Source organism: Erythrolamprus reginae, chromosome Z (genome assembly GCF_031021105.1).
Source record: "Erythrolamprus reginae isolate rEryReg1 chromosome Z, rEryReg1.hap1, whole genome shotgun sequence".
NCBI classification, from domain to species: domain Eukaryota; kingdom Metazoa; phylum Chordata; class Lepidosauria; order Squamata; family Dipsadidae; genus Erythrolamprus; species Erythrolamprus reginae.
In genome coordinates, this window is record NC_091963.1 from 118,295,785 (window position 1) to 118,311,710 (window position 15,926).

Genomic DNA, 15,926 nt, shown 5'->3' on the forward strand with positions numbered 1-15,926 from the left:
TTCCATTACCGGTTTTAACTTGTGTGCTACCAAGAGACTCATTATAGCTTAGTTTGATTTCTAATAGCTGATGCTCAGCTTTTTTTCATCCTGTAAAATGCTTCCAACATAAAACAACAATTTGACTGCTAGCTTAGTTATAAGGCAGCAGAAGGATTCAAAATGATTAAACAAATAATGTGTGCCCCAGCCAAATGCTGGTGTTATCTTGACAATTTCAGCAACGTGACTCAAAAAGCTGGAAGGGAAAGAAAGAGCAAAACTAAATTTATCTTTGCATACAATTTTATTTAGAAACTCTCCGGGGATTATTTTTTTCCTTTCCTTCCACCCTACTGTCTCTCAGATTCCCCCCTCCCATTTCCCCTTATAGAAATACCTGGAAGAGACAGATCAATTACAAAGCACTTTTAAAATTAGGATATAAGCTGGAAATTGTCCTTCATAAAACCACCAAGAAACTAAGATACAATGTCCATGGAATAAATAACAATGCAAAAATGATGGATTTCCATACATGCAAAAGATGTGTTGATAGAACAAAACTGGCATTCTAACCTTTCAGTTAGTAAGCTTTGCAAGAAGAGTGAAGAGAAAACTGAATACACACATATGCTAATTTCCTATTAATGAAAAAGAAAGATTCTGTTTTTGAGCTCATGTATCCCCAACACCTGAAGTTTGAACAGGCAATATAGTGTTCCCTTGATTTTCGCGGGTTTGAACTTTGCGAAAAGTCTATACCATGGTTTTTCAAAAATATTAATTAAAAAATTCTTCGCTGTTTTCCCCCCCTATACCACGTTTTTTTCCACCCGATGATGTCATATGTCATCGCCAAACTTTAGTCTGCCTTTAATAAATATTTTTTTAATAAACTTTAATAAATAAACATGGTGAGTAATAATCTAAATGGTTGCTAAGGGAACGGGAAATTGTAATTTAGGAGTTTAAAGTGTTAAGGGAAGACTTGTGATACTGTTCATAGCCAAAAATAGTGTATTTACTTCCACATCTCTACTTCGTGGAAATTCGACTTTCGCGGGCGGTCTCGGAACGCATCCCCCACGAAAGTCAAGGGAACACTGTATGTTACATCAGCTATAATTCACTATTTTTGTGAATGCGTTTAGATTTATTCAGCTGGACATGGAAAGGTTTTTTTCCCATTCCCCAAAGTTAGTTCACTGTCCTATACCAACCACACTGCTATTCTTCCTACAAAACACAATTATTTATAGGAAAACAGATGGAAATGAGAAAAAGAGCAACACGGAAGTAGAAATACTTCAGTTAGAGGCAAGTGCAAAACTCTAGCTGAACAATTTGTAGCCATGTTTACCTCTGAGTCACATTTGGACTTGGAAAAATATATGAAGGCTGCACTTGTCAAAATCAATAGTGCCAGCACGAATCAAAATGTAATTAACACTTAATCATTACCATTAATATTGCTGATTGTTCCCTGTCAATGTAATGACTTTCATTTTCAGTCACATTAAATTTAGCATTCAGCATCAATAGAAGTGCTCAGGAAAGTACACCCAGGATTTTCAGAGGCTGCATTTAACTCTTGGGCTATGGTTTCGGACTACTGAATTCCCTGTATTAGCCAAGATGAGAGGGAAAAAAGCTTAGTGGCAAAGCTATTGTGCTTTGCCCATGGAAGATCACAGGTTTATCGTTCAAAATATTGTTAGTGGTGATTAGAAAAACTTCTGCAAGAAATTGTGATGAACTGATGGGAATAGAATGGGAATAGGATTCAGGATAAGGGAGCTTTGCAAAGTGTACATCCGTAGCCAAGGTTGACCTGTCTGCAGACTTCCCTGGCCTGCATCAACGTAGGATCAGAAAAATGCTCCAGAAAAACTGCACTCTAGAAACATTTTATTGGGGTCAGGAGGGTCTGGGGTTAGTCTACTCTGTGCCTCACTGTGTCATCATCTTCTGCAAACGCTGGCAGTTGGGGCATATGCCTTCTGATTGGGTCCGCTGCTTCAGCTCCTCCAAAATGGGTGCCATCGCATGTTCAAACATCTTTCGCAGCACCTCTGTATTCACAATGCTGTAGCTGTGGGTGGGAACCAGGAGGTGGAAAAGAAGAAAAGAAGGGATGCCATTTACACAGTCAATGCAGAAAATTTGATAGGTTTAAGTCTTGAAAGAGAGAGAAATAGCCCAGGTACAGCATCAAGGAAACTCCCTCCATGGAATGTCAATTTGCTGCACTGAAAATAACACAACGCCCCGAGTCCATGGAAAGAAGCGGCATACAAGTCCAATAAATAGATAAATATAAAATATCTCTGGAAGTGAGCTTCTTTAACATAAATATGACAAAAAAGCACCGGTCTAATTTAGTATTGTTTTAGGACACATTCCACTTTTTCCAGGGATTTCAAAATATCATTAGAAGAAAAGAGATGAGGTGGGCAATTTATGTATGGAACATCTAAGGTGGAAAGAGAGTTTTTAAAAGCATCCATTTTAAAACCCAACTCTTTTTGATTCTTCTAAATATGCATCCCAATTTCATGAGTTTTAGCAACTTGAATTTTAAAAAGAAAAAGAAAAAAAAACATGTTCTCAGGAATCTAAAGCCAATGCCAGAGACTGGATTTTGTAGAAAACTACATTTCCAATAGCAGCCAATTGATTATTCATGTGAGTAGTCAATTCACTTGCTTCTGTAATACTGAACCTTTCGTTACGTGAACTGGAAAACTCCAATTACTGGCTAGCCTGTCAAAGGAAATCTATAATATAAAGTCAGCATTTCTAGCTGACATAATGTTCATAGACTAAGCAAAAAGTTTGGATAATCTTTGATAGGAAAACCTTAATGTTTGTAGTTGTCTTGATACATCATGGCCATCTGATAGGAGCATTTCTCAACTTTGACAACTTTAAGCTGGATGGATTTCAACTCATACTTGGCTTGATAATTCGGAATTGGCTCAGGATTCTGAAATCCACACAACTTAAAGTTGTCAAGATTTGGCTTTCCCCCCAAACACAGGATGAGCAAAGATTTTTGTGCCATTGGACTGTTTGTGGACTGGTTTTGATTACATGAAGCTACTTTGAGAATGTTTTATTCTATTTATTTGTTTGTTTGTTTGTTTGTTTGTTTATTTTGTCCAATACATAATACACATTGAAGAGAAAGATATGTAATAATATAAGTAAAGAAAAGAATAGAAGAAAATATATAAAAGTATAGGTGAACATATTTGAAAGGAAGAAAAGATAAATGAGATAAGGAGAGACAATTGGACAGGGGATGGAAGGCACACTGGTGCACTTATGCACGCCCCTTACTGACCTCTAAGGAACCTGGAGAGGTCAATCGTGGATAGTCTAAGGGAAAAATGTTGGGGGTTAGGAGTTGACACGACTGAGTCAGGTAATGAGTTCCACGCTTCGACAACTCGGTTGCTGAAGTCATATTTTTTACAGTCAAGTTTGGAGCGGTTAATATTAAGTTTGAATCTGTTGCATGCTCTTGTGTTGTTGCGATTGAAGCTGAAATAGTCATTGACAGGTAGAATGTTGCAGCATATTTTTTAATATCTGTTTTAATATTGGGGATTTATTGCACATTGTTTTCTATCAATGTATACTGCTGGATCCATGTGCCAAATGGGAAGCCATTACATTGATATAATCAATAATGCTAAGACATAATATTCTATATTTCATCTTATCTTAGCTTGTGTGATCCTTGGAAATTATAAACCGTAAGTCCCACATACCAAAAACTATCCAGAATGTACTATATATATTTTTGAATTTAAAAAAGGCCATGTTTCTACTTTTTAATAATTTCTTCTGTCATCAACAATCTCTGGCACATCCCTTCCTTGGATAAGAAAGTCATTGGAAGATTTCCTGCAGTCCACCAGCAAGTTGGCAAATTCAACCAGCAATCCAGGCCGAACTATGATTTATAGCTTAATGTGTGAATGTAGCCAATATGGGGAGTCTTCATTTAACAATGAGATCGCTCACATTTAGAGTTGTTTGCTCTAAATTTTTCACGTTTTTTGATGATTTCTGGCATTTATATCTGGCTACTAGCAAAAAAAACCCAACAACCCAATTGAATAAAAAGGATTCATTTACTAACTACAGTTTCACTTAATTACCATAGCATTTCTTTAAGGACCTCTGCAAAAAAGATAAAATTATTGCAGTCGCCAATGACTCACCATAACTTGCAGCCATAATACCAGTTTAAGTTACCTTCATAAGTTGAGGACTACTTGTAATGCTTTGTTTAATACTGTAAATTGTGATTAAACAAAACATTACTTAGAGGCTTTATGAAACTGACCTGTGTGAAATCAGGGAAATCAAACTCAATTTTGTCCAAATCTCCATATCCTTCCTTAGTCTAGCCTTCTGATTCTCATTAACAAGTTGGACTGTATTCTTCAATTCTGACCCAGAGTTTAACAAGGTACCTGGAACATCTAGCACAATTAGGAAGTCGGTTGGATGCTTCCATATTCTTCAGTGTTACAAGATGTCGGGATATGTCTTCCAGGAGTCCATCTAGGTCTGTCCGAAGCTGAGTGAGAGACACTGAAGTCCGTTTTGCCCTAGCAGAGAAGAAAGCAGCTGTAAGTAAAAGGGCAAATTTCTAAGTTCATAGCCCTGTAACAATTCCGAGGAATGTAACTTTGCCTGCTACATAGACTGATAGACTTTCATATCTCTGGATCAGGTCTTGATATTGGAGAGCACTCATTTTACATCATTCTTACATGGCAGAAGAATGGTGACTTTTTGGTTTGGGGACATTTGTGTTCCAGGAGATTCTACAGACTCCCTGTTCTCCTGCATTTTATACTCTTATTCTTCATTAAACTAGGACATTGGGGGAGGGGGCCTCAATAAGGAATATTTTCAAAAATTGTAGCTCTTTATATACTAGATGACTCACCCTCTTTTATTCTGAATCTGAATTTTTGTACCCCCTTGCATTTTTTAAGCAAAGAATTTGGTAGGTATATATATTAATGTGCAAGAAACCCTGCTGAAGAAAACGACCAATAGACCATAGGCACATTCATGAAACTTGCTCTTGGAAAATTCATAAACACTAGAAAACTCCACTTTTTAAAAGGAAAATTATAGCAGTCAGGACATGTTCCAAGAAACAAGACCATAATTGGTAATCTACTAATCTTCCCTGCTGGATTACAGAGCTACAAATAATTATAATTCTTAATGCAAAATGATGATTGTGGAAGTTGTAGGCAAAACAAAACTTTAGGAGGAAAAAGTTATATGAGTCCATGGGGAGAAGAAGGGAGGCCTATAAATCTAATAAAATAAAATAAATAAAATAAATATTATAAGAAAATAGGGAGCAAACCCCACCACGAAGAACATTAGCAAAAGTTATCTAATTGAACCTCTCACTGTATTTTACTCTAGGATACAATAAATAATGGGTTGTGTTTACTTCATCTCTGGCCTTTTCTTTGCTGGGAAAAAAGAAGGCTCCTTGCAGGAGAGAAAGGGAAGCCTGTTTAATCATGGAGAGGCACATACGTGGTAGAGACTTCATCCAGTTCCTCCCGCAGCATCCTGAGCTCCTGGCCTTGTTCCACCTGTGTCCTTTCCCTCTGGGGAAGAACTCCCTCCAAGCGCACCCCCACTTGGGCCAGCAGCCGCAATGCCTCCTTCTGGGCCAGGTCCAGCATGCATTTCCTAGAATGAGGAGTGATGGAAAGAGACCAGGTTGATGGGTTGGTGCTTCTGGCAAAGCAAAGGCTCTTCCACTCCCACATCACAGTACCTGATCTCTCCCATCAGAGAGTAAGCCAAGCCAAGGTGGATGCCATGCTTGGCTTTTCAACTATGTCTATCTTATCCCCGACACCTGCTCGCAATTGCCCACTTCCCGTCCTAGGCTATTGATCGATGCCAACCAAAGAGCATCACTATCTTCATAGATGGCTAATGTTGAGGATAGTGCTACTATTCTGCCTATTAAGTCCAAAATTTCTTTGGAGACCCCACTTGCCATCCCTGTTCCAGCAACTGCTATGAGATCTTACCAACGAAAGTCTTCTACTTGAACTTGTTGCTGCAAATTACGCAGTTTCTCCTAAAGAGAGCGGGGGAAGTGATAGGGAAACAATAACATTAATTTGGTATTGAGTATAATTATTAGAACACTCATAATTCCCAATCAGTCTAGCTGGTTAGCTAGAAAAGCTAGTTGTTGTAATCCAACAGATTTGGAGGAAAGTACAGTGCATCCACACACAAAAAAAACCATTGGTGTAGTTTTTTCGGTGGAATGATCCCATTTTTTTCAATTTATTAAGATGGTAAATAAAGGGGCAAACAGCTGAAGCAGTTGCGGCATTCAAAGAAGGAAAGATCCTATGCCAGAAATTTCGCAAGAAGTCAACACTGAGTTTGCAAAATCGTTTTATCACCATTGCACTTTTCATCTAAGAATCTAGAGAGAAAAAGCAACTTGACTAATTTTGACAGATACAGAGAGTCAAACCTGTAGTGCACAGCCCATCAGGAATTCTTAGGACAATAAATAATGATTTGTTAAAATTCTACCCCAGAAACTCCAACTAGCAAATTTAGCTCTAATTTTTTGACAAACCAGATCCTAACCTCTGTGAACATAGCCTGAGTTGTAGAGAAGGAGAGATTTGGCAAAATGAGCTTCTACAGGTAAGAGTGGGATTAGATTAAAGCATCTTTTCATTCAATTTCAATCCAAAGCTCAACAATGCTGGTGAGAAAGAATTTAAAAAGAAAATACCAGAAAAGCTAACAATGAAGCACCTTCATATTGTTCCAAAAACATGATGCCATGAGGCATCAAGCATGATTGAAGGAGCTTATTTTTCTCGTGTACATTCACCAAATTTTCCCTAAAACAATTATCTTGTGCAGTTGGCCAGCCTGACAAGGAATAAATTCCTACAATTACCAGTGGAACTCAACTATAATCTTTCTTTAATCCCTGTGCAACAATGGCTGCCTTTTGCTAAATGGTCCATATTTTTTTAATATCTGAAAAGAATCCCTTGATAAAGATGAAAAGAGGAAAACATTTAAAAGGGAAAGAGGGAGAGGTGATAAAGAGCAGAAAGCTGGTCGGATGACCAAGCCAACCCAGTATTCTGATTTGAAAATCTCCATAGAAAATTGCTTTTGTTTCTATTTTAGCTACCAAAAGATCTAGAAACTTGAGTTGCAGAGGAAACCAATTTTGCTTCCTTATGTGCAGGCACCCAAGATAAGAGATTCTGCTTCTAATCTTACTTTCTGACAACTGTTAGCTCACAGCAGCTTTGTTACCTTTCCAAATACCTGTGAATTACTTGTACTGTTGATACCACCCCATATTCCTGCAAGTCTCAAATCTTCTCCCTCACCTCCAAGAGGGCTGAATTTTCTTCCAGCACGCTGGTCTTAATTTCAGCGTCCTCCACGGATTTTGTCACCTTTCGACAACTTTCCTATAAGAGATTTTAGGGAACAAGAAGAAACTTTGAAACCAAGAAGCAAACAAATGGAATCAGCTAATGTGGATTTGCAACCAGTGCTCTGTTTCTTTTTCTTTTTTAAAAGTCTTTTCAAGAGGGGGAAGCTGGGAAAAAGTTGAAAAAACAGTCATTTCTTTTTGTAGTGTGATGGGAAAGAAGTGGGTGGTTTATAGTTATGCTACTTGATATTCTAAGGCTGGTTTTATTTATTTATTCATTCATTCGTTCATTCGTTTGTTTGTTTATTTGTTTATTTATTTAAAATAATCTTTATTAAGTTTCTATCTATAAAAACAATCTGAACAAAAAAAACATACAGGGGGGGAAAAGGCAAAAAAAATGAACGGTGATTTTAATTGCCTTAAATTGGAAATGTGGTTTGCCACTGCCTAGTTCAGTCCTAGTCCTAAAAGAGTGTGGCTGTGTGCTATCACACATGCATGGGTGCACACACTCGTAATTCAATGCCTGGGAAGGGCGAAAATAGCTTCCCCTGCCCCCCAGAGGCCAGAAATAACCTGTTTCCCAACTTCTGGCGGACCCAGTAGGCTCATGTTTCACCCTCTCCAGGCTTTCAAAGGCTTTCCTGGGGCTGGGGGTGTTCTGTCTGGGTGCCCCCAGACGTCAACACCAACTGGAAAAAGCAGCCAGACACGCTGGTAAAAGCAAAAGCACTTTATAGTTTGAAAAATAAACACAGAGAAAAACCTGTTCTTCCCAACAGGCAGGCTATGAGACTTCACAGCAGAGTCCTGATGGCCAGACAATACAGCAGACTTCTTGCTGGCACACCCACCACTGTAGAAAATAAGACCCACACCTTTTCCCCCCCAAGGTTTCAGTAGTCACAAACCAGAATTCCAAGACGCCAAAGATCACAGCCAGGTCCCAGGACTCCCAAAGATAATACTCCACAAGCCAGGAAGGGTGGGTCTGCCTTTTCAGCCTTTCCAGAGAGCACCACACCCAAACCCAGCTGTTGCCTCTTTAGTGCTGAAAGTACCTGGCTAATTGTCCCCTTCGTTGTGTTGCTCTTCTCTGCCGGAGATCGATGATTGCTTGTGCATTTTCATCTAAGGAATCCAGGCTGCTTGCTGGGGAGAGCTCCCTCTCGGGGGACTCTGGCTGTCCTCCCTCTCCCTCAGCCTGAGATTCCTCCTCCCCGTCTGCCTGAACCGCCTGTTCCTCATCCTCCCCCTCTGAGCAGGAAGCCGGCAGAGGATCAGCCGTTCCCTGAGGGGCCTCAGACGGAATCACAACAGGGGGAGGGTAAAAACGTCCTCCCCCATCCCCAGGAGGCTCCCTGGAAGCCTAAATCGCCCTCGCAGAGCCTCCGTGCAAGTAAAAAATCAGATGGACAGCATACGCATGCATGTTGGAGCTGAGCTAGGGCAATGGCTCGCATGCCAGCAGATATGGCTCCGTGTGACACCTGTGGCACCCATGTCATAGGTTCGCCATCACTGGCCTAATTCATAGGGCTGAGAGAGAATGATGGCCAGCTTTCTTTATGCATTGGTCAGGATTAGAATCCATTCCCCTGGTTTCTAGGACACATCAGGGTTGTGTTTGACCTCTGGGGGACATGGGGGGGGGTGGTAGGAGGCACTGCCAGCTCAATGTCACTTTTGTTGGGAGCACCTGGGGTGGCCTGAGAACTTTGCCAGTGGAAACAGGCTCCAGAGCTTCGTTTCCAGCTGTGACAGCCTCCTGCAACTATTTGAACCAAGACATATACTGTATATAAAATCCCAAACCAATAAGCCCAAGTGATAGCAATATCACTAAAACTAAAATGAGAATTGTACATAATCTGACTGAAACAAACTTGCAAATGTTGATCTTGTAGATAACTTTAATAGTCTACTTTTAGACCTTTCCCTTCATTCCAACTCTACCTTTCCCCACCAACACTTCTGTTGTTGTTGTTGTTGTTTTGTATAATTCTGTCTGATTAAGAGTACTGAAGAACTCAAATGCTTGCACAATTTGTTTCGTCAATTTAAGTGGTTCTAGGCAAAATACTGCCTAATTATGAATGTATTTTCTTAAGGATCTGTATATCTACCATTGCTTTTCAATTGTTAAGTAGAGCATTTGCAAACAATATTATTATATCCTTAAATGAGAGAGGCAAGGCCAGCCTGGATTGAAGAACTTTATTAACAAAGAAGCAAGCAGGCAAGATCCAAACAAGATTAAGAACAGGCCATGCCCGGCAGCTATTTATATGCTAGCTGCCAGGCAGGGTTAACCAATGAACTAGTGGTCTTTTCCCACCAGGAAAACCCTGGACATAACAAATATTGTTTTAAAAAATAAACAATAGCAATAAAGCCAAGGCATCAAGACAAAATGAAGACAAAGTCAAATCTGGTTTTACAACAAGATGGACAGAATTTAGCACCTTGTCCATCAAATTGGCCCAGTAAGTCAGAATGAAGCGTTCTTGCAATGGGAGCCTTAAAAAATATACATACATTCTATATCCCTATTAAAACAGAAACAGACATGGTCAATGTGGAAATCTAACTGTTCAGCTATGCAGTCTATGGAAGAAAAAACAACAACAGCAGACCTGTAGATTCTGAAGATGGTGGTTGACCTTAGATGTCCTCTCCTTGAGACTGGTAATGGAGTCTTTGGCTCGTAAAAGACCACTATTGTTCATTTCCTGTTGGGAGAGAATATAAGAAGCAACCAGATCAATCAAATCACCATCTACTTACTCCTGACTTCTTCATGCTTTTCAATAATTTATTTCAGTCTCGGTGTCAACTGGGAAGGTCATCTTAGGAGCCTATGAAATTCATTACTGAAAGTGACAGAAGAAGTTAGTGACATTATTGAGGGACACAGGAGTCATGAAGTTAGAAACTTGCTTGTTGCAATGTACCTTTTACAGCTAAGGGTCAAAGAAAACATATGGAACAATATAAACAAAACAAATAACATATTAAAATTTATATTCATGTAGTTATTTATCAAGCACATCTAAATGATATTAAAGCAACCAAAATATCTTTACAATTCCTAAGCCATGTCACAACTTTTGAGCACCCCTATTATTTGGAAATTGAAAGTGAGAAAAATTGACATACTCTAAAAAGCCATGCACAGAAAGCAAATGAGGAATCAAGAAAAAAACCACAAGAATTAATTAATATGGCAAAAATGAATTGTATCTTAGTTCAGGATAATTACATGAAAGCTTGGAGAGAAATTTAAGAATATATTGAGAAGGGAGAAAACACAATTGTGACTTGGGGAAAATGTCTGTGATTAAGATGAATGATTTGCTTCTTATATTTTTATTTGCTTTTGTTATAAGTAACTCAAATTGGCAAATGTACACAATATTCTTTTCTGCTCCTGTTTTCCTTATAACAAGCGCTCTCTGAAATGGGTTGGGCTGCGAGATAATGATTTGCCACATATCTTCTGGTTTTACCTAGAACATTATGTTTATTCCAGACAACACCCATTTTGACATTTGATGTTCTAATTAAACAATGTCAGAAAGATATAGCACAGAAAAAACTACAAATTAAATGTAAGGGGATACAAGATGAAAAAGGAAGATGATTGTGTTTACTTGATTTTAGATTATATTTTGCAGGGAACTATAGACCAATCTCACTATTAAACAATTATAAACCTTTTGGTGAAGTTTTGCCAGAAAAATTAAAGAAGGTTTTACAGTTAATTGATAATTTTATAGTTAATGATTTTTTTTTTATCATTTATGGTGGACATGTAATAAAGCAAAGAAATGTTGGGGTAGGATTCACATTCTAATTCGGAAGATTCTTAAAGTAAATATAAGAATAAAACAGAAACTTTTCTTTTGGGTTCAATGAAAAAAGACTTGAATTTTTTAGGGAGGAGATTTGATATTATGCATGTTGGGTTTGACAGTTTGTCATTTGCATCCTTTTAGCACGTTGTTAAGACCACCTGGGGGAGGTTTATCTGTTTTCCTCAGGGTAGTGCCGAAACACCATACAAGAGACCCAGAGGACACAGATAAATCCCCAAGTAATTCAAGTGTCTCTATAGGGATGCAAATGACCAGCTGTTTCGAAGGAATATAACTCCCTTCATTCCCCACTATCCTGTCAAAGCTGAAGAAGCTTTTTCCATGAGAAGCGAAGCATCTTCAAAAGAAAAAAAAATGAAAAAGTCCAGTTGCCACCTGAAAAAAACACATTTGAGACAATCTTATGGCATCTTAAATATATATAAGTATTATGGCATCAGGTAGCTTAGTGGGCTAACCATTGTATTATTTAGGTCACTTTTTCATGGGAGTGGCATTAATGTTTTCTTCTTGTCTATTATTATAACAATACTAACCCAGGGCAAGTTAATTATCTAGGAAAGCAGCAACAAGTATGTGGGATTGTGATTCATTTCCTCACTTGCTGACTAGAAGTGTCATCTTCATCTTCTGACCATGCTGGCTTGATGGGAAATAGAGGGTCCCGTCTTTCGCCCCCTGCTCCCACTGGTAAGCCTCCGTCATCTGTCGATTCATTCTCCGTGGTGGAATCATCACGTTCCCCATCAGTTAGATTCAGGAGAGAAACATTCGTGCAAGCAGAAGAACGCTTCAAATTCAGATTGGGACTTTCACTGGTAAAATGGGGCTCGACTCTGGGTGGGGGAAAAGGACATGTGTTATCCTTAGATTCAGCTCTTTCCTGCATAATATTTGGCAGAGAGATTGCAGTATTATGTTAATATAGCAATGAGCCTTACAATGCTTCAATGGCTAATATATTGATTGATACATATTCTTTTGAAAACTAAGGACAACCCTCGGCTGGTGCTAGTTTTATGATCTTCTACTACTAAACTTTCTAAACTCCTTTCATGAGCAAATAAATATTGATATGTGAAGTATCAAAACAATATGAAATCTCAATTCAGCCCTCCCAAATATGATATTTTTATGTGTGTGTTGGTCTTCATCATCCTCGATTTAAGGAATTACTAAATTGAAATCCTGGAATATTGCTCTGAAAATTTTGGGAATCAAATTGCAACACATTGATAGGGATATAGTCTTATTTATTCTATTACTTATATCCTGTCTGCAAGTCAACACGTTATCCAATAAAATAAAATTGAACAGGGAGGAGAGGAGGCAGATTGTTCCAAAATGATTGGTTAACTGTCAAAAAGGCTGTCATGTCCATTATTACTTGAAGTGGGAGAGAATCCAAAAAAGCTCCTCCCAAATGCACTGTACCTATTTCAAGAAGATGGTTCATAAAGCAGCATAAAGCCCTCATAGATCAAAATCAGCATTGATCAAAATGCCCCACTCTTCTCCATTGTGGTTCTGCATTGCTAACCAATTGAAACCAATCCTATTGAAATGGATTGCACTCCCAGCCAATGAGCGCCAACTAGTTTTAGGACATCTTCAAAAGCAGCCCAATGAAGAACATATTGGGATAGTGAATGTTGTAAGGATGACTATTGCCTAGATCTTCCATCCCACAAGAAATGCAAGAGAAACACCAGACAACATTGTGCAAAGTGTTCTCTGGTTTAAAAAAAATCCACCTGCTAATCAAATAGCAGGGATTCCATTTTCACGCTAGCTCTATCAAGGAATGTAGTCCTCTCTAAACCCAATATAGGCACTCAATTGTTTCTGAAGAAGCAGTAACACCCTCTTGCTTTGATTCAATTTCACCTTCTTTCATTCCATTCAATCCCTTATCTTCCACACACTGGGAGAAAATGCATGTCCTGTTCAGTTCAAAACTAGATACCAGGAAGATATTGTTGAACTCCAAACCAAGAATTGACCTTCCCAGTGGTTTCATTTAAATATTAAATAGGATAGATTCATTATCGACTTAGCCCAGTGTTGGACTACAAACATTCATTATTCTTGGCCACTTTATGTATACTATACGTTCTGGGAATTGTAGTCCAACAAAGCTGAGATCTCATAGCAGCAGCTCTCCATGAATTTAAGGACAAAAGGGGGGGAGGTCCATAATCTCTTCCCAGAGGCCTTTTCAGATATCTGGAACGAGAGGTGGGCTACTGACGGGATGGGGGGGGGAACGCAATGGGGTAGCGAAAATGGAGCTCCACCCCAGAGCACCCAATTTGCTATGAAAGACATTGAAAGATAATGCAGGGCATCCTGCATAAGTCACGCCCACAGTGTGTTAGTAAATATTTTGGTAGCCTTTCACCATCTGGAATTGAATATGGAAACAATCTATAATCAAAACAGAAATGCTACTCTGCATCTCCTGAGTCTTCGGAGAGGAGCGGCATACAAATCTAATACATGATTTATTATTATTATTATTATTATTATTATTATTATTATTTCCTGCAGGTTTTACTTGCTATAACTATTGCACCAAATTTCCCTTCCCAGACACTCACCCATGGAAAGAGACGGCTTTCTTTTTTTTGGGAAAGCCCTTGATGGTAGTAGTCTTTCCAAACTGATCCTTGCTGCCCTGGGCCCGACGTTCAATATCTGTTGGTGTGTCTCCGGCCTCATTTATTTCCTTGGATTGCCAGATGGTCTTCACCACAATGTTGGCCATTATAGATTAGGAGTCAATATCTGGTATGAGCACAGATTTTCTTGCCTGTACCACGCCAGGAAATATCTATCTACAAGCCAACCGGCTCTCCAGGTAGAGCAAGGATCTTCTAGTTGCTCTCATGACCTCACAATGGTTGCTACGGGGCTGCCAATCATATGACACCATTCTTCCATCAACAATTTGCACCACCAACATTCTATAGCATTAACGTAGCCTTCAGTGGAAAGAAAACTCATGCAATGATGTAATGCTTACATTGAAATAATTGCATTGATTGAACTGAACAAATATACTGTAAAATGAATTACTTTTACCTTGTCCAAGAAGGCAATGTCTACATCAGTGGTTCCCAACCTTTTTTTTTGGCCATGACCCATATAAGCATCTCTAAAATCCTGAGGCTTCCCCCCCCCCTCCCCATTATTCAAAAAGTGAACTACTCACACCGAGGAAGTCTAAAAGGCCATTAACTAGGTTCCAATTGCTCCCATTAAAAATGAAATTGCCCCCCTATGGGGCATGGGCTCCACGTTGGGAACCAGCAGTCTAGATTCACTAGACTACACTAGACTATATAAATTTTCTACAAATCATAGTTAAACAATCAATTATACATACCCCACACAAAGAGAGGTTCACACAGCACAATAAACCTGAACCAAAAATACATTATGGCTTGGCTACTGTATATGTACATAAGTGCACTAGAGTGCCTTCCGTCTCCTGTCCTATAGTCTCTCCTATATCTCGTATTTCTTCTCTACTATATCCTCTATAACCTTCATTTGTATTATTGTGTATTGGACAAAATAAATAAAATAAAAATAAACAAATGTAGACTCAAGTTTTATATGAAATTTCAAACCAATGTATTTAAATGAAAGTGTCTTTTTTATACTTTACAAATAATCTGTCTATATGATTTTTGTGTTGTTTGCTGCTTCCCAATTGGGAAAAGGCCAATTGACCAACTCAGTGTGCTGGCATCATCTATGGCCCTGGGATACATTTTGCAGTTATTATTCATCAGTTTGCTATACGGTTCACTGTGTAAAGCTGTTTTAAAACACCCAAAATAGCCCCCGAGTAAGCTGAAAAGCTAAAAATTGCCCACAATATTTCTCCAAAATGAGCCCCAAGACTGCCCAACTGGCAACTTTGAATTTTCCTTTCCCCCATCAATTAAGAGGGGCAGGAAGGCTATTATACTTGGTAGCCTAGCTCAGCCCAGGAAGGCAAAGGAGGCCCTTGTGTCAGAAGAGGTTTTCCTGAGCCTCATGGCGGCTGCTGTTTCAGCAGAATGACACATGTTATCTTGGCAAGGGAGATGTTGGGGAGGGGGCAGAGAAATCAAGCTCAGAGGAGAAGCATCCATTTTCCTTCTTGTCTATTCTGAGGCAAAAGGACCCCTTGCTGGTTGGGGGACTTGACCAGGGAAAAATCCCGAGTATTTGGGAGGCTACTGCTGAGAGATGCCTGCTTCCAGGTTATGAAGTAGACATAAATCTGCTCCTTTGCAGGTCCAGCTCTTGGGCTGAATCCCTTGCCTCCCACCCACCCAAAACAAGAGAAAGCAATGTCCGCCCCGGTGTGGTCTATTTGTTGATTGTAAGCTCCTCAAGGCTGAGAAGAGTTGCTGCAAAATGGAGCTTCCTGAAGTGGACCACTAGACTCCCAAACAACTTAAGAAATGAGATAATAAAAAGAAAAGTCAACCAAAAGAGCAACATGCAATGATGAGCCGGGGTGGCGCAGCAGGTAGAGCGCTGTGTTGCAGGCCACTAAAGCTGACTGTAGATCT

General features: G+C 39.2%; 1 protein-coding gene across 1 annotated transcript; it reads right to left on the reverse strand.

Moving 5' to 3' along the window:
- Positions 1-1,916: 1,916 nt before the first annotated feature.
- LOC139153875 (testis-specific serine kinase substrate-like) lies at positions 1,917-14,122 on the reverse strand. The gene is given in 9 exon segments (XM_070728296.1): positions 1,917-2,074; positions 4,470-4,607; positions 5,566-5,748; positions 5,839-5,923; positions 5,926-6,124; positions 7,425-7,508; positions 10,114-10,209; positions 11,957-12,191; positions 13,956-14,122. Coding segments are annotated over 9 exon segments (1,329 nt in total). The 3' UTR covers positions 1,917-1,932.
- Between the last annotated feature and the right edge of the window lie 1,804 nt (positions 14,123-15,926).